The sequence below is a fragment of the Lethenteron reissneri genome, chromosome 23 (genome assembly GCF_015708825.2).
Source record: "Lethenteron reissneri isolate LAM-NWPU_2019-01 chromosome 23, ASM1570882v1, whole genome shotgun sequence".
NCBI lineage: Eukaryota > Metazoa > Chordata > Hyperoartia > Petromyzontiformes > Petromyzontidae > Lethenteron > Lethenteron reissneri.
Genome location: NC_083801.1, coordinates 20,241,978 through 20,260,653, shown reverse-complemented (window position 1 = coordinate 20,260,653; position 18,676 = coordinate 20,241,978). Strand labels below are relative to the sequence as shown.

The window sequence follows — 18,676 nt, the reverse complement described above, 5'->3', positions numbered from 1 at the left end:
CAAAAGAGAAAACAGACTGCAATGCAAGCATACTACGCTATGTCGAAATGCAGTACGATGCAAGCTGCGCCATGTAAGTATATACTGCACACCTACCACGTAGGTTTATATTGGTGGTGCAAGAGGATGTTTTAACACTTTGATGGTGGTAATGTATGTATGTTGAACCTCTTTCGCACCATACGTAGCCAACTGTGCTAATCAGAGGTGCGGGGGAAAGACAAGAAATACAAAAAACAGTTCTAAAGAAATTAATTGTCAATCTACATTTAAAAGTGCATAGCTCCAGCGGCTTCCTAATATAAGACGGAAGAGCGTTCCAGATGGCCGCAGAAGCCCATCTGAAAGCGCACTATGGAGAGACCATCTTCATTCGATGGCTAGCCAAAATCCAATGCGAGGATGACCGGAGTTTGTACGATGATTTATGCTCCTTGAAGAGATCAGCAAGCTATTGTGATTTATTTGTGGCAACTTTTGTGTGTAGTTGGTTTAAGTTATGTGCTGCACAACCCACTGTTAGTGAGCACCGACAGTGGACAGCACATAACACTAAAAGGTGGGTAGATACAACAGCAAGACTCACTCACAGCTGTTTTAGTCTCAACCAGTGCTGGTGTTAAATCCTTGTAAAAGATTATCATGTTAGGATGAGTTTCCCCAGGCAAAAATTGATGCTATTTGGTACAATAATATAGACATTGTAAGCATCTAAGTGTAACTACACAGAAAGAGAGCAAATCAAAATATAAAACTTGAGGAGGGTATTTTTACATTATTTTTGGAGACAGTACGGAGCAGCATGGTAGAGAGAGAGAGAGAGAAATATGATATATTAAAGTAAATTTTTGGCAGAAGAGGAGAGTCTTAAGCATAGATTTGGGAAGGGTCTCTGCAGTGCAGATGTCCAGAAGAACTACAAAATCATCTTCCGAGGAGCAACCCATAATTGTTAAAAGGGGCTGACTGATACTTTAGACAAGCGAATGTGGTTAAGGGAACAGAGGACAGGTGGAATGGAGTAGATTGAGATGAGATGGCAAAGAAATGGAGGAGCAAGTTCATGGAAGATCTTGATAAAGTGAAGGTGAAGTTATAATTAATCTAAAACTGGATTGGGAGCTCGTTTGTGGATGCGAAGTCTGGCGACAGCATTTTCAATCAAATGGAATTTGGAGATGCAGTAGTCGAGTCCCAGAGCCTCAGCAGTGGCTAGGGAAAGGAAGTGACAGAAACAGGAGATGTTGCACAGGTGAAAGTAGGTTGTCCTAAGTTGTTGGGGATGTGAGCAAAGAATGAGAGCTCACAATCCATGACAACTTCACATTGCTTGACTGGGCTGATTATGTCCTTGATCAGGAATCAAACATGCAATGCTGGTATGTTATCCCAAATGTATAGCCACCACCCAAATATTTAACACGTATGTACTTATATACAAACAGACAAAGTTCCACTTTGAGCCTGGGACACTGCAGGGGATTAAGCTGTTCATGAGCACTTGAGGTCAGCATCACACACAAGGGGGTGGTGGGGTCAGCACCACACCCAACAACCCTTGTATCCCAAAAGCTGACGTTGTTCACACTGCATTAAGTACTCATTATGTGACGAGTTGACTTACGAGAGGCCAGGTATAGATAACAAAAGTCACGATTGTTATGCATCATGGCTAGGAATGGGTCACCGGGATAATACTGAACTACATTATGCAATATGCTACGATCTTCCATATTTACGAATACAAAATTGGCCATTCAAACGTATCGTGGTACCCACCCTGGGTCATATAGGGAGAGGAGAGTGAGGTTTAATTAGTTAGTATATAAACTGGCCCCATAGTTTCTGTTTGCTGAATGCCGCAAGACATATATTACCAGGCAGCTGCGGGGACGAGAATTTACGTTCATGTAAAAAGAAAACACTTTTATGAGCTGCCCACGGTGAGCACAGTCGGTGGCCTGTGCATTCCATCCCTCTACAGCAAGACACCCAGATGACGCATACGCACATGGGCCAGCCTACACACCAGATGCATTTTCAATAGTTCAGTGGCTTTCAAATTGGAAGGAAGGAGTTGGGGGGGGGGGCAAAGCTCACCTTAAGAGTTGAGTCACAAAGTATATGACCAAAGGCAGGAAGACGTTAAAAGAGTAATCAGATGGTGACAGTGACACAATATGCGAGTGCATAAATAACGATTTGATTAATTATCCAATCTCAGAACAGTACATTAATTATGAAGCTCACTCAATCATGAGAACGAGATAGGCACCGCACAAAAGATAACCATTCAACATTGTAGAGTTTGCCAGATATGCTGGCAGAGACCTGTAATTCACCAGTCTGGAGGCAGGATTGGTGGTACATGCATAATTGAAGTGCCTAAAATACCTAGCCCATCTAACTTTTATGTATGGGTTTGTGAGCATTATCCCCTCGTATTTCTGGTTTGTTTCCCTCTGACATAAAAATAAAACTTAATAAAACCTTGGCCGAACATCCCAATGAAGTCTGCCCCCCAAAAATATTTAAACTGAGAATATTCTAAACAAAAAATAAACCATTAGATAAATATAATTATTACTAAGCAACAAGGTGTGGAAAACAATCATGCAATTGCTATAGCACTTGGCATAAACCTGGCCAAGAAATGATGCCACCCATTCCCAATCAGGATACCGTCGGTCGAGGGCCCCTCTCACCTCCGTGCCGTTGCGTGTGAAGAAGATGTGTGCAACCCCGTAGGCCACCCCCCGGCCGTCAACGGTGGTCGTTCGAATACCACAGCCAATACGGTCGCCGGCCTCACAGCGCGGCCCAAACTGCTGGCCCACGGCCTGTCCACGGTAAAGCCTAGCAAGGATGAGGGAGGACAATGAGAGGGGAAATGAACAGGGGGTTAGATAATCTGCTTGATATTGAGCTCATCACATTTTGCAGTTTTCTCCCTGTAAAATGTTTTTTTTTTTTACAGATGAAACTCGGCACTAGAAACATCATTATTCATGAGTTATACATTGTTGGATGAAGGCCTCCCCAGGCGGTTACCATACCTCACAGTCTCCTAATAAAAAACCAACTAGCTCCTGCACACAAGCCTATTTGTTTCCATCTCCATTGTCGACATGCTCTCGGGCATGTTCCCTCCTTTATCTGCCATTTCATCATTAGTCTCAAAAATCGGCAATCACCCCTTCTGAAGATGTGTCCTGCATAAGCCTACTTACTTTTCTTAACAGTAAATATTGGGCATCTATACATCTTTCCTCTTTCTATCTCAGTGCGATTCCAAGCATCATATCTTACTTTATATTTATAGAGCATCCTTAGCTCAAAGCGCTTTACATAGTTTAAAAGCAGTAACAAAAACAGGAGTGATATTGATGGACAAGGGTGTACAAGGGCCTAGGAATGAGTGACTGTAAGAGAAGGCACACAGGTGTCATGAAAGGGCAGGGAAGGGATGGGGCTAGGGAAGAGGAAGGCGATGGGCAATGGAGAAGAGGTGAGGCTTGAAGAGTGGAACGAAAGGAGATTAAGGAGGCAGATTTCTTAATGTATAGGGGAAGTTTATTCCAGTAGAGAGGTGCAAGGAAAAATAAAGATCTAAAACGAGATTGGGCACAGGGAGGAGGGAGGAGGGAGGGAGGAGAGGGAGAAAGAGAGACAAGAGAAGATTGTGAACGAAGAGGTCCGAGAGTGGGCATAAAAAGAGATGAGCGAGTCAAGATAAGGTGGGGTATGACCGTACTCTTTTTTCGGTAAAGTCACGTAGGTAAAAAATAAAATAAAATAAATTAAATCACGACGTTGGGGTATGACCATCGTAGATTTTTAAAGACACAGTGTAAAGGTATTTGAAAAGTCAGCGGTGTATTAAACGGTAAGCCAGTGAAGTTGAAGGAGGAGAGGCGAAGTGTTAAATGGGAGATTGAAAATAACCCACACGGAAGCATTTTGAACATGTGAAGTACGGTTACTTGAAACACAGGCCATATTAAAATACCGTAAAAGTAAATGAAATGCACTGGCGAAACATTGCGCAATTATATGCACATTGAATCTTGACTTAAAGCTTTTGTGACTGCAGGAATTCATATTCTTTGGGTCTTTCGGTAAAGTCACGTAGATAGGTAAAAAAATGTTTACGACGTTCGATCGCAAAACAAGCGGTCGTCATCAGGTAAAGAAAAAGAGGGGTTAGCCTCTAAAGGAAAACTGTTTAAAAAAGGTTTAAAATGGGCTTAGCCCAAGTGTCAGCAGCATGGGCGGAGGAGCTTATGTTAATGTGAGGGATTAAAAACGGTGGGCCTCCACTTATCGGGCGGAGGTTATGTTAATGTGAGGAGTAAAACAACTGGTGAGCAATGGACAGTACTAAAATGTAAACATTACAGCCAGTTAAAGCTATCACCCCAACCGTTGGGAAAGAACCATCTGAGGACCCAATCAAAACCATCACCTTGACATACATAGCAGGGGTCACCAAAAAGATTTCCAAAATCACAAACACAAGATCCAGGTTCGATTTAACACAGTACATAAATCTTGACTTAAAGCTTTCATGACTCCAGGAATTCATATTCTTTGGGTCTTTCGGTAAACCCACGTAGATAGAAAAATACTAAAAATTAAAATAATCACAATATCACGACGTTTCGATCACAACACAAGCAATCGTCATCAGGTGAGAGCTGCTGAAGCAGGAAAGAATATATGGCGGGAGCGCTTCTAAGGCAGGGAGTTATAAAGGTTTGAGATGGGTGTAGCCCAAGGGTCAGTGGGCGGGGCTAGAGATAAAATTTGCATGTAAATGTAAGATAGGAGAAATCTCGATAAACGAAGCTGTGGGGGTGGCCATTGTATTGAGAGATTAGCATGTCAATGTAAGAAATTTGCTTGTAGATGTAAGCTCGAGAGAGCTCGGAAAGGAACATCCCCACATGGAGGTGGGAAAGGATGGCAAGCCACTATTGGGTGGCCAAAAACTAAGCTGTGTCTGCAGCAGTAGTTATATTGGGGAAACTAAGGAACATGTCTCGGACCGTGTTCATGAGCATAAGCCAGATCTGAAACACGGTAGGACCAATACTTCGGCCGTGGCTGATCATTGTTTTAATGCAGTTAGCTCACACGAAATTGATTTCTCTAAGACGAAGGTACTTTGCAAACCCACTGGTTATCAACAAAGATTCGTTCACGAAGCCATCCATATATACAGACATAGACACAATTTCAACCGAGACGATGGGTACAAACTCAGCAATCACTGGAAGGACTTTATCAACCAGTTCAAGTCATAACTGGCTGTAATGTTTCCACTTTAGCAGTGTCCGTTGCTCACCAGTTGTTTTAACCCCTCACATTAACATAACCTTCTCCGCCCTACATGCGGAGGCCCACCGTTTTTCATTCCTAACATTAACATAAGCTCCTCCGCCCATGCTGCTGACACTTGGGCTACGCCCATTTTAAACCTTTCTAAACAGTTTGCCTTTAGAGGCTAACGTCTCGTTTTTCTCCACTTGATGACGACCGCTTGTGTTGCGATCGTAAATAAAAAAATGTTACCTATCTACGTGACTTTACCGAAAGACCCAAAGAATAAATGCAGATTACTTTCACGGCCTTGGAAAACGAATGTGCACGTGGCCTGAATTTTTCTTCTCAAATGTCACAAACCCACGTACACGAATACAGTATACAATTACAAGCGTGAAAATACACCACGTGCATGCTTAAATACACAAAATATACAACACATACGGTCTGTATATTATAAAAAATATACAAAAACATATTATTGCATAGATTATGTACATACACTATACACAACAGTAAAAACTGGATAATGAATAGAAATGCGTGCAATAAGTAAATTACATGTTGCAGTTCGTGATTAACTGTACAATGGTTGATAATTGTTTTTTAACCCTTCTATCTGGCAACAAAACTGACACCTTTTTACAAGGAGTCATGTTTGCATAGACCGCAATACCTGCAGTCATAATACAAACAGAAGACATAACTCTGATAATGTGCACTGTCCTTGAAGTTGATTGGTCCACACCCGAGACAGCTTTCCTTAGAGCCTAGTCTCACATGGGTTGGACCAGATGACGCCAAAAGGCGCACGTCCAACCCATGTGAGACTAGGCTCTAAGGAAAGCTGTCTCGGGTGTGGACCAATCAACTTCAAGGACAGTGCACATTATCAGAGTTATGTCTTCTGTTTGTATTATGACTGCAGGTATTGCGGTCTATGCAAACATGACTCCTTGTAAAAAGTTGTCCGTTTTGTTGCCAGATAGAAGGGTAAAAAACCAATTATCATAGTTTTACTGGCAAATGAGGTTCCCCTAGTGTACAATGGTTTTTTTCACATATTGCATGCCGATTAGTAGCTTGCAGTTGCAGTCAAATGAGCATGCATTCTAAGCATTGTGAGAGCCCATTGCCAAAATACGGTCCACTTAACCTTAACCTGAGGAAACGGAGAATCTAAAGTTAAATATTATTTCCCCTGTAAATTGAGGCACATTTAAAGAAGGTTATTATGGCAGCAATAACAAATACTACCAGTTTAGGTTAATATTACTGTCATATAACAGCAACTATTTTTTTCCTATTTTTTTCCCATCCTCAACATGGACTTGGGATCACTATTATACATTCACCACATTTACTGAGCACAGCAAGACTAGGGAAGTAGAACAAATTCCACAGATATGACCCCTGTATCTCATAAACACACCAAATCTGCATAGCATTCAAATGTTACTTTAACATAACAAACATAAACTCCAAATTAACTTATGCAAATATGTAAATGAAAGAGCAAATGTTTCCATACTTTTCACCCATCACAACCACTTTATATACAAAGTTCATCCATTCGTGCACACACATATTTAAATAAAAACCTTGCCAACACAATACCACACTTGTCTGAACATTGCAATTCCAGATGGTCTGTTAAATATAAACCCCAAGGCTGGTGCCAGTAATGTCTACAACCAAAAATATTCTCTGCCAAGACCTATCGGCCGCGATTACGTGGGAAGCCACCCGGCTGCCTATGCTCGCTGTGGGAAGGTCGCTTCATGCGCCACTCTTCCGCCCACATCAAGGCCACCTCACAAAAAATCTGAGATTTTCTCTGCAAAGTCAGACATTCATTTCTCTAGACTATCTGTCGATAATTAAAAGCATGTGGGGCATGTGACCTAGAGATGGCCAGTTACCACACAGGCAAATGCCGCAAGCGGCGGACGGGATTTCAATGTCGCTCTCGCCCCGCGATAAACGGAACGAAAATAAACCGGAGGCCAAACTGACTAGAGCGAGTGCTAAACAAAACCAAGCCATACGGGCACGCAGCCAACGAAGGCGCATCTACCACTGATATGTTTTATTTATCTGGGTTTTTTTAATTCAAAAGTCTTCAGTTAATGGAATGCATAAACAATGATGTGTAAGCCGACGACACATAGCCTTCATCCCAGCAAAGGAGGCCTTCTGTCTGTCAGACTGATGCCATAGGAGAACTATCTTAAAATGCAATTCCTTTACTATTGCTAGTTATGATGAAGCTCAATAATGCATCATGTAATCTTTAATATTAATATAGACAAGGTAATAGATTTTTGTATCAGTTTGGACATTATATAAACCACCTTGTGATTTCTCCCTGCATCACTCTCCCTGTTTGCTTGAGACAAGATAACCATCTAGAGGCTAACCATACTACATATATGACTAAATAAAGATACACATTTAAGTTCCCTGAATACTGCAAACATATCTATCACCTAAGTATATATTTCTAATTCAATTATGGGCACAAACTTAAATTCACTTGATTACAGCTTACCAGAGTTTAGGAGTGGGATTACAGCAACGGCGCAAATCGGTAATGTGTTATTTTCAAAGACTGTATTTACTTCAATCACAATAAAAAAAAAATCACTCTCACACAACGCAAGCAAGAACAAAGTACGAGGATCCTACAGCCTGTGCGAAATTGGATGGTGTGTGTGCGTGCCATACTCTCCGTGCTCTGCGTGGAATGCCACAGATCCTGGAAGGAGGCCGGGCGGCAGGTCAAGGCGGTACCGCCGTGGTACCAGTCCCACTGAGATGTTTCCCCGTACACCACCATCCATAATGCACACCTTTGGAACGCGCACGCACGCACGCACGCACACACTATTTTATGGTACATATATAAAGCGGGCGTAGCACTGGTGCAGTGGTTAGCGAGCTGCGCTATAAACCTAGTGACCTACTAGGTTCGATTCCCGGTCACAGCTAACATCGGTGGCAAATCATATCAACCATGCCCTTCTCCCGCATTCACGAACCTGCACTGACAAGCGTGATGAAGCATGTGAAATAAAATCCTATGACTGACAAAGCATGGGGAGGCCTTTGTCCATTGGCAGATGGAAAATGGCTGGATTTTTTGTTACAAGCAAGCACTCCTGCGCAGACCTCTATGTCAGTTAACTTAGGTCAGATTTAGTTTTTCATATGGTCTGAATGCCTTATACATGTCCAGCATGTTAACCAACTTCACATAAGCGTAAGGTATTTGTACCATAGAGTTGACGCTAAAATGGAAGCCAAAGAAACAAATTACATGCACCAACTTTTAACACACTCACACGGAAAGACAAAAACCATGGATTTGCAGTTAAGACACCATGTTGCCTGTCTTTCCATTGACGGACGTTCACGCACCACACCAGGTACTCATTGTAGGCCAAGACGCTTTGGCACACATCCAAGAGAAAATACATGATGGACAAGAATGCATAAAAACCCAGTGCATCCTCAAAAATGCATGTCTTCGTCTAACACTGCCATGTGTGTCCCTTGCTCAAAAATACCCAATGTCGGTAAGCAAAGGATAACTGCGGACTCGCCAGCTTTTCCGCTGGCCTGCTATACCTCGAAGTAGCTGTTGTCCTTCCCAAGTGGCTGCGCTGCAATGTAGCATCCCACGTCGTCCGAATTTCCGTGGTAACTGCACGCGCCGCAAAACATGTGCAGGAATCCATCAAGTAAAATGGGCGGCAGATGGGTCTCCATTCAATCATGACAGATCAGCGCCTGTGCTTCATTCAGATGCAGAAGCTATGGAGCAACATCAAAAAGATATGTTTAAAAAAACTACGAAGATAAGTTTAATCTCTATCTGAATCTAGTAATTTTTACACTACTGTACTAATTTATATGTGCAAAAACGCATCTGAAAATGTGTTTTATTTTTTAATATATCTGTGTGTCCGAATACTTTCCATTTACACAATTGAAACCAAAGGTATTACCATACAATGCCTAGATTATGATTTTTCTAAGAAGCTGTGATAATTCACTATGTAACACAATCTTTGTTCCTGGGTAGTAAGTGTTATTTCTTAATTGCTAATGCCTAAAAAGCATAGAAAATGGCTATTATTACCCACAAACTTTGCTTTTGTGACCAGGACAGTGATATTTTAAAATTTACCTATTTTCAATGAGAAAACGGGGGAATTTGTGTCCTTTCGTTCACATAAAGTCAGAAGAAAATACATATTAATCCAAATTAATATGTATTTTCACTAAAGTAATACAACAATTACTACAAAATATTTAAAAGTGAGTAGTTTGTCGAGATTTACGATTATACTGTGAATCACTTTCACGAATCAGCCCTCAAATGTAATCTCCAATCATGTTCTCGTGAAACTGTCCTTGGAAGCGGCGTTCAAAGTCCAGTATATCCCGGTGGAAGCGCTCGCCTTTCTTTTCTGAGTACGCTCCCATGTTCTCCTTGAATTTATCAAGATGAGCATCAAGGATATGGACTTTGAGGAACATCCTACAACCCATTGTGCCGTAGTTCTTCAACAGAGTCTCAACCAGCTCCACATAGTTTTCGACCTTGTGATTGCCCAGGAAGCCACGAATCCACTGCGACAAAGCTGTCCCAAGCCTCCTTCTCCTTACTAGTGAGCTTCTTGGGGAATTCCTTGCACTCCAGGATCTTCTTTATCTGTGGTCCGAAGAAGACACCGGCTTTGACCTTTGCTCAGACAGCTTAGGGAAGAAATCTTGAAGGTACTTGAAGGGTTGCAGACTCCTTATCTACAGCTCTGATAAATTGTTTCATGAGGGCAAATTTCGATTTAAAGCTTCCGTGACTGCAGGGATTCATCTTCTTGTTTTTTTCGGTAATTTCTCACTTTAACATCATGCTAATCTCTCACATTATCATAGCTACTTCTATGCTAAATTCCTCTGTTGATATCTAAACTCCTTTGTCAAGGCGCTCTCCTCCTCCCACCCAGGTTAAATACGCTGCCAAGCATAGCAGTGTCCATTGGAGCGCTGTCTTTCCGACAGCTCTGTTTCTTCACCTGAGGACGGCTGCTTGTGTTGTGGCCGAAACGTCGTGATAATTTGATTTTATTATGTTTTATTTTTATTATTTTATTATTTCCCTTCTACGTGACTTTAACGAAACAACCAAGAAGGCCAAATTTGATGTGTAGTGGTGGCATCAGCACCTTCCGGGGTCCACCAGTGGCTCCCACTTGACGTTGTTCCTCCCCACACATAACTCGGTATGCTGTGGCCAGTCCCGCCTGTGGAAGTGCGCCTTGGTGTCTCTGCTGTCCCAAAGGTAAAGATAGCAGGGAAACTTGGTAAAACCGCCTTGGAGACCCATCAGGAATGCGACCATTTTGAAGTCTCTGATGACCTGCCAGCCGTACTCATCATACTTCAAGGCATCCAGCAAGGTCTTGATGCTGTTGTAATCCTCTTTGAGGTGCACTTAGTGAGCCAGGGGAAGAGACGGGTACTTGTTACCATTATGGAGCAGCACGGCTTTGAGGCTCCTGGATGAGCTGTCAATGAAGAGGTGCAACTCATTCTGGTTACAGGAGATTCCGATTGCCTTGAACAGACCGGTCACATTGTGGCAGAAGCAGAGCCCATCTTGACGAATGAAGAAGATGCCAAAAGGTTGGTTACGCTTCCTCTGATCTGCAACTTGCACACTTTTATCCAACAAGTTATACTGCTTGAGCCTAGATGTCAAAAGCTCGGCATTGGACTTGGTGAGACCAATATCACTGATCAAGTCGTTGATGTCTTTTTGGTTGGGGTAGTATGGGGTTTCTCTCAACTCTACCTCTGAAATTGCCATCTGGATCTACAACGTTTTCCTCGCTCTCTGACTTGCTGCTCTCTTCTAAAGACGGCTGCTCTCTCTCCAGAGGAGTGGGTACGGGGAGCTCATGGCAGTGTGGCACCGAGGTGATGGATGAAGGAAGGTCCGGATATGTGATAGCAGGTGCATTCTTGCCAGTCCGACGTTTGGAAGGGTCCACCATGCAGAAGTAGCAGTTGCTTGAGTAGTCAGTGGGTTCCTGCCAAATTCTTGGGATAGCGAATTTCATGACTCTCTTTTCCCCTCTGTACCATCCTACAAAAATACATTTATTTCACCCATGACTAATGTGTAAGAGATTCTCGCAACATTTTTCATATATGACATATTTTTTCAATAACATTGAAAATTGTATAAAAAAAATTTCTACTGAACTGGTGGGCTTATGTATACTCCTATTTATATTACTGGAAAGTTCTGGAATGTTCTAGAAGTTACTCCAAGTTTACTCAGCACTGAATCTATCTGGAATGTTCTGGAAAAATAGGTAAACTTCAAAATATCACTGTCCTGGTCACAAAAGCAAAGTTTGTGGGGAATAATAGTAATTTTCTGTACTTTTGAGGGATAAGCAATTATGAAATAACACTTACTACCCAGGAACAAAAAAAAAATTGTTACAGAAAGTTTAGTGTACTCAGATGATCACTTGTATCGGTAACACAATCACATATATGAGCAATGGGCATACAAAGCATAACCTGAACTTACAAAGGGAACTACTAAACAAAAAGACAATGATCATCACCAAGCCATATAGACTGCAAGAGCAAGTGTTGACAGGGGACATGACAAGGTGGTATGAGCAGCACCGCACCAGGCCGCCCGCATCTAATGTGTGCTACAGTGTGGATGTAACCAGAAGTGAACTTGCTAAAGACCAAAGTTGATGAACGGCAAGCCCAGAAGAGGTAGAGATAACAGAAAATTATGACCGACTTTGACAAGGATTCACCATGTTAATCTTGCACATTAAAGCCCACACAAACCCACCTTAGGATGTCACCATCCACCTGAATGTGCTCAAAGCGCGCACGGAAGCGCGGTGGCAGGGGTTCCCAGAGGCCGGCGCGTCCCCGACCCCCACGCAGACTTGCCAAGAGCCCTCGCTCGCCCAGTCCCAAGTCATCCATCCCACCCGATATACGCGTACACATGCACGCACGTACTCTCTCACGTTCGCGCACACATGCCTGCCAAATGGGACCAGCGGGGTGGGGGGGGGAGGGGTTGCACAGACACATAGATATGTCTTACTAGAGCATTCTGTGGCGCCGACTTCCCATTAGGTTCAAGAACATCTGTAAACACGATAGTTATCCAATGCCTGAGGATATAGCCACCACATATGTTGTAAAAGGTTTAGAGTTAGTAATTGTATTCATATCCAATGCAAGAGAAAATACGAAAACAGTGGATGCTTTTGAGGTCCCCAAACCAATGATTACATCTTCAGCAGATACCAATAAACTAAATTAGGTTCACTGACTTTACCGAAAGAACCAAAGAATAATTCCTGCAGTCACGAAAGCTCCAAAATTAAGATTAAATAAGAATCGTCTTTTTTGTCAGATCCATGACCAAAATGGAAATGCCAAGAGCCGCTATGGTGGGATTTGAACGAACGAGCAGAATCCTGCCCGATAATTTCTACAAAAAGCAGGGTGTTTTTACACGTGAATATACATGAAGTTTAGTGTGCAACCTCTATTTAAGATATAATCTGTATAATATCATATAATGCTGTGGTCAATGAAGGGTATTGTGTACCTGGTATGCTGTATGTTGCGCTGGACAGATATTCATCTTGTGACAACAAAAAGCTGCATACTATAATTTAGAGACCCCTATGAAGTCAAGACACAGCTTTGGAAGTTAACTGCTAGCCATGAGTTTAGGAGTTTTGACATTTAATCCAACATACCAGAAAGTAGTTATAATGAGAAGAAATAAAGACATTTGTAAACCTTGGTATTTCATTGCCAATCCTGAGAAACAATATCAATGGGCGAATGTGAGATATGAGAATTTTAACAAAACACTGACACATCTGCCCAGTCACATAGCTTAAATTCATACTTTTTGTTTTTCTTAAAATCAGTGCTTCTGAACCTCCAGCTCCCATAAACCTCGAATCGCCAAATTTTCCATCCAAAAGAAATGAATATACTTGTGCCATGTGGACTGTCTTTAGTGTACTTACACAGTTGATACCCTGGATTCATATTGAGGATATGGCCCACAGTGATATCCTGGAATGTGGCAGGTCCATCAGCACTTAAAAGTCAATAGCCACTGCTGTGCATGCTGCTGACACAAAAGAACTTAAGCAGAGATGCATCTCCAGGTAAGCTTTTGCAGGTGTGCCAGGCCCAGAAAAATAAAAAGCTTTGCTCTGCACACAGTAAAGTAAGCACATTGGCACAACCATTAAAAGGGGCTAAAAAAAAGTGAAAAAAATCCATTTGGGAGTATCCGGCGGCATCCGCTGGCTCCCTTCGAGAGCTGTTGCGGCATCCGTGTGTGCACTGAAAAGGCCAGGTGTCAGATTTCTTGGGTACGGGGAAAAGGGCTATTGATAGAGGCTTTGGGATAGTCCGTGGCCATATTCCATAGCACGCAGACAGGACGAACAAGTGGTCAGCACACTCGACACTCAGCCACAGTTTGTACGGGGTCAAAGGTTTGAATCCCACAGCCATCCGGTGATACTGCGACGCGTCACCAAAGCACGTCGTCTGTTGTAAACATTAAAATACCACGACATATTTCGTAAAGAGTAGGCTGCTGAAGTGCCACCATCAAGACAAAATATAAAAGTTTGAACTCTCATAATGTTGGTATGTTTAAACTTAAGGAAAACAACAGCATTTTATGACATCATACCACACTAAATAAAACTTAATCCACCACTCTTAAAATATAAGCTACATTCTCCAGTACTTTAACAGAAAAGTAAAAACACCTAAATATATATATTTTTAGATTAAAACATTTCACCACATTCTACAAGATTATACATTAACTTTTGCCATGTAATCCTTCATCAAACTCTTACATCTATTTTATGTACATAAACTTTAACCATAAATGTGCACCATGCTCTCACTTAAATATGGCAATAAACAGTGTAAGGTAACCAAATAAGAGCAGATTTGAAGTTGATTGAATCTTGATTCCACACAGACTACCGTATGTATAATTACAAAAGAGTGCAAAACGACTGTATATACACTACTGCTGTTACAATGTATGTGACTGTGAAGACACATAACTAAATAAATTCATTCCATAAGTTCAAAAACTGGCCCCAGGTGGCACCCATGCCTCGCGTGTATTTGAACCAGCTATACTTCAACTAAAAGGGTTGTTATTTATAGGAATCACCGGGGGTTAGATGTTAGGGCAAGGGGTAAGGGCTAGATTTAGTGTTAAGTGCAGTCAGGTGCTTGTTTAAAAATATATAAGAAATACATTGCCACACTCACCCTTGTTTAGACTGCCCTCCAGTCACATGGCATATTCTGGCTAGTCTCAGAGTCATAAATTCCCACAATTTGATTTTGTGTTTGCATGGGAGCTGATACAAACACACTCTTGTTGGAGGTACACACCGCAAGTGTGATATATTAAATCAATATGATGCTCAATTATGCTCATACATCCATCACTGGAAGTGCTGACCCCTGCCCTGCTGAAGGCAAAATCCCTAACCGCCAAGTTCTGCTTCATCTCCTGCCTCGTTGTTTTCTACCGGTGCCTCCCCCCTATTATTGCCTACAAGTGCTGTCCATTGGTGTCCCTATTTTGTCCTGCAGCTTCTGCCCCCCCCCATCTCTTTCTACAGGCCCTGTCTTTACCTCCAGTTGGTACGACCCCCCATTGTATCCTGCTGCAGGTTCTACCGACAATGCCTGAAACATTATAACCACCTTAATTTTGGAGCTATAAACCACCTTAATTTTGGAGCTATAAACCACCAACTATCATCTGTAAGTATTGGTCCTCATATCCTGAACGGAACCGGACAAAATTATATTTTGCTGTTACTGTCCCCCCTCCCTCCCCCCATTTATTGAAGGTTCTGCCCTCGTCTTAAGTAGGCGCTGCCCCCCAACTCCCTGCCCACTATCTTGTCAAGTGCTTTGAAGGGTCACTGCCCAAAACGTCACATGGTTTAACGTTTTGGTTTCGAGGCAGTGTTATTGATGAATATGTTGAGGTTTTATTTATTCCTGGTAAAGTACTTGTGCACGACTGACAACCAATGCAGTGTCACCAAATAATTAGTGTAATCTACTAAAGCTTCTGCTCCTCATCTCTTGAAGGTGCTTCTCCGGCACATCATCATCATCATGTTAAATTCGTTTTAGGGTACGAGTGCGAAAATGACTCACGTTGGCCGAAACAACCCAACACAACTAACCCACACATGTCGACTGCCCTTATCGATGCCCTACAATATTACAGACCAATTCAGACCTTATTCATTACCCCGTGCCCTTATACATCTCAACGTTCATCCTACAAAGTCCCATCACAAAGGAGAAACACGAACAAATAGACAAAACATTGTTGTTGCCCCTATTGAAACGGCTGTATGCCGCCGTATGGACCTGAAAACTCAATTTCCTTGTATAAGAATACGGGGTAAACCGAATGGGTTGCCGGCTATGCGAACCCATAAACCCCTGGCCCAGACAACCTCGCCGTGAGCAACCTAACTAACAGTTATAACCTCAGGCAAACATCCCCACTCATTTATTTTGCTCTAGAGCCCCACACGTTCTACAGATTAGCACTGGAGCTTGGACACCTCTCAGGATTAGCAACTATGAGAAGTGGTGGATCGATCATCGGTCGCTCAAATAAACATATACGTGGGTTATCGTGTTTGTTTTCTCTCACGACATTGTAAATAAGGCGGCTTGAACACAAACTCAAGCAGTCAAACTTGACACGTTCAACGAGTTTGTTAAATACAAACAAGAAGCGTCGTTCGTACCGTACTGTAAGAGTACAGTACCATAACTAGGCCCGTGCACTTGGATACAGACACGAAACTCGGCGCTTTTATCGCCTTACGTCAATAATGTTCGCCCTGACATTGTCATCATTAGCGCACCTACCAGGGGTGCCACTTTTAATTTAAGTCGCCGCGTGACGGCATTGTTATTTCACACAACCGACGCGGGTTGCGTAGCGAGGTAGGCCTTTACACAAGGCCGCCCGACCTCGGATAGAAGCCGAAGCCGGGGAATCCCCGGTAGCCGACCCTGCCCCAGACCCCCCCCCCCCTCTCCCGACCCACGCTGCTGTTGTACAATTGTGATGAATTACAGTGGCGATGAATGATCGTGACGACCACGATGATGATGATGGTGGTGACGACGACGACGGCAGTGATTGTGGCGATGCAAGCGACTCACTGTGTGTGAGGTGGGGGGGATAGGGAAGGAGGGAGGGAGGTAGAAGTCGTCCCGGCGTCCTCACGCCGCCTTCGTTGCTCCCGGCGCCGCCTCGACCTGGTGGGGTGGTGGGGGGGGGGGGGGGGAGGTGGTGGGGGGGAGGTGGTGGTGGGGGGAGACCCGGAGGAGGTGGTGGTGGGGGGAGGAGGTGGTAGGGGGGAGGTGGTGGTGGTGGGGGGAGACCCGGAGGTGGTGGGGGGAGGAGGAGGTGGGGGGGGGGGTGGTGGGGGGAGGAGGTGGGGGGAGGAGGTGGGGGGGTGGTGGTGGGGGGAGGAGGAGGTGGGAGGTGGGGGGAGGAGGTGGTGGGAGGTGGGGGGAGGAGGTGAGGGAGTTGGTGGGGGGAGGAGGTGGTGGGGGGGGGAGTGGTGGTGGGGGAGGAGGAGGTAGTGGGGGGAGGAGGTGGTGGGGGGAGGAGGAGGGGGTGGTGGGGGGAGGTGGTGGTGGTGGGGGGGGGTGGTGGTGGGGGGAGGTGGTGATGGTGGAAGGAGGAGGAGGTGGTGGGGGGAGGAGGAGGTGGTGGGGGGAGGAGGTGGTGGGGGGAGGAGGAGGAGGTGGTGGTGGGGGGGAGGAGATGGTGGGGGGAGGTGAGGGGAGGAAGTGGTGGTGGGGGGAGGTGGAGGTGGTTGTGGGGGAGGAAGAGGAGGAGGTGGTACCCGGGCGATAGGAGCGACTCTCTTCGCGAGATCACGATGAATCGATGGCGTGATAAACAATCCGGCTTTATTATAACAACGGTCGAGTGAACGAGTTTTAACGCCGCAGGGCGGAATGATCCGAAACGCTGTTTAAGAGGTTTTTTTTTTCATCGCGAGTTCTCACGCCGCTGTTCTGACATTGCAGTTTTTTTTTCAGTTTCATTTATATTAGGTATAGCCCTGTGAGCCATTCGGCTCTTGAATCGGGTGCAACGGCAACAAACAAAAACATGAACAAAAGAAAACATCTTAAAGTTACTATGTGACTAAGTGCAAACTGAAAATCCAGGAAAAGACAGCAAAATATTGCAAAAAAAGCACCGTACACCAACGCTGTGTGCAAAAATCGCAGTGGGATGCAAGTCAAACAACAACAAGACAACTTAGATTAAAGCCATCAGTCTAACTCCGTACTACAACAAACAAACATGGCCAAACCAAAACAACTTTTCGAAATCACCAAAATAAAGCCATTAAAGCAATGTAACAGTGATCATAGGAACTGTGACCGAATTTTCCAAATAAACGACATAAACAACATGTACCACCAAACCCTGCGGCGATATTAATAAGAACGTTTACGCACCGCGGGATTGTTCCAACGCAAAAGGGTTGAGTTAGAACGGCACTGTGTAGCGATCTAACTCTGTCGAGTAAGAACACAGAGACAGATTAAAATTGGAAATAAATGATAACGCCTCGAGTGAGAGAGATCAATGCAATAACCCTCTTTAGTTAAGAGAACACTGGAACGTACACTCAGTTCTAAAACACGAGTGGTATAACGGTGCAGTTGTTCAAACACGCTCAAGGGTTAGAACAAAGTCTAATCTCACCCTCTCCAGCGAAAACATCAGGACACGAATTCTAACACCAGAGTTCTAATACTAGTGTTACAACATTGGAATTGTTCTAACCCCATTGAGTTAGAACACTGGGTTCAAACATTCGGAGTGAGTTAGAACATCACAGTCTAACAAACTAACCCTCTACAGTTAAAATACCTGAACACTCATTCTCACACTCAAGTTTTAACATAATATTTATAACACCATTCCATATTGTTCATAAGCTCTGAAAACTAACATGGAGAGATGCGTGTTTGGAATTACTCGAGATTAAGAGAACAAACACGTTAGAAACATCATATTGACAATTAAGACGTTAAGTGAACTAAGGGTTATGGGGCATTGCTAAAATATACTTTTGTCAAGACTCACGGCACTGGCAGCCAAAGGAGGAAACACATGATTATCCCACTGCTGGATGAAGGCCTCCAAAATCCG

General features: G+C 43.6%; 1 protein-coding gene across 3 annotated transcripts in view; it reads right to left on the bottom strand.

Annotated features, from left to right (window-relative positions):
* Positions 1 to 18,676, bottom strand: part of SPRYD3 (SPRY domain containing 3) — a 135,421-nt gene extending 116,745 nt beyond the window's left edge. The window contains exons 1-5 of one of the 3 annotated variants that reach the window (XM_061557655.1): positions 16,657 to 16,752; positions 12,221 to 12,420; positions 8,956 to 9,031; positions 8,053 to 8,177; positions 2,706 to 2,856 (exon numbers count right to left, since the gene is read on the bottom strand). In XM_061557655.1, the coding sequence (XP_061413639.1) occupies positions 2,706 to 2,856; positions 8,053 to 8,177; positions 8,956 to 9,031; positions 12,221 to 12,384 (516 nt within the window). In that variant the 5' untranslated portion in view covers positions 12,385 to 12,420; positions 16,657 to 16,752. Of the gene's footprint in view, positions 1 to 2,705; positions 2,857 to 8,052; positions 8,178 to 8,955; positions 9,032 to 12,220; positions 12,421 to 13,430; positions 13,633 to 16,656; positions 16,753 to 18,610 lie in introns of those variants that run through there. The other 2 variants (XM_061557656.1, XM_061557657.1) reach the window with 2 other exon arrangements.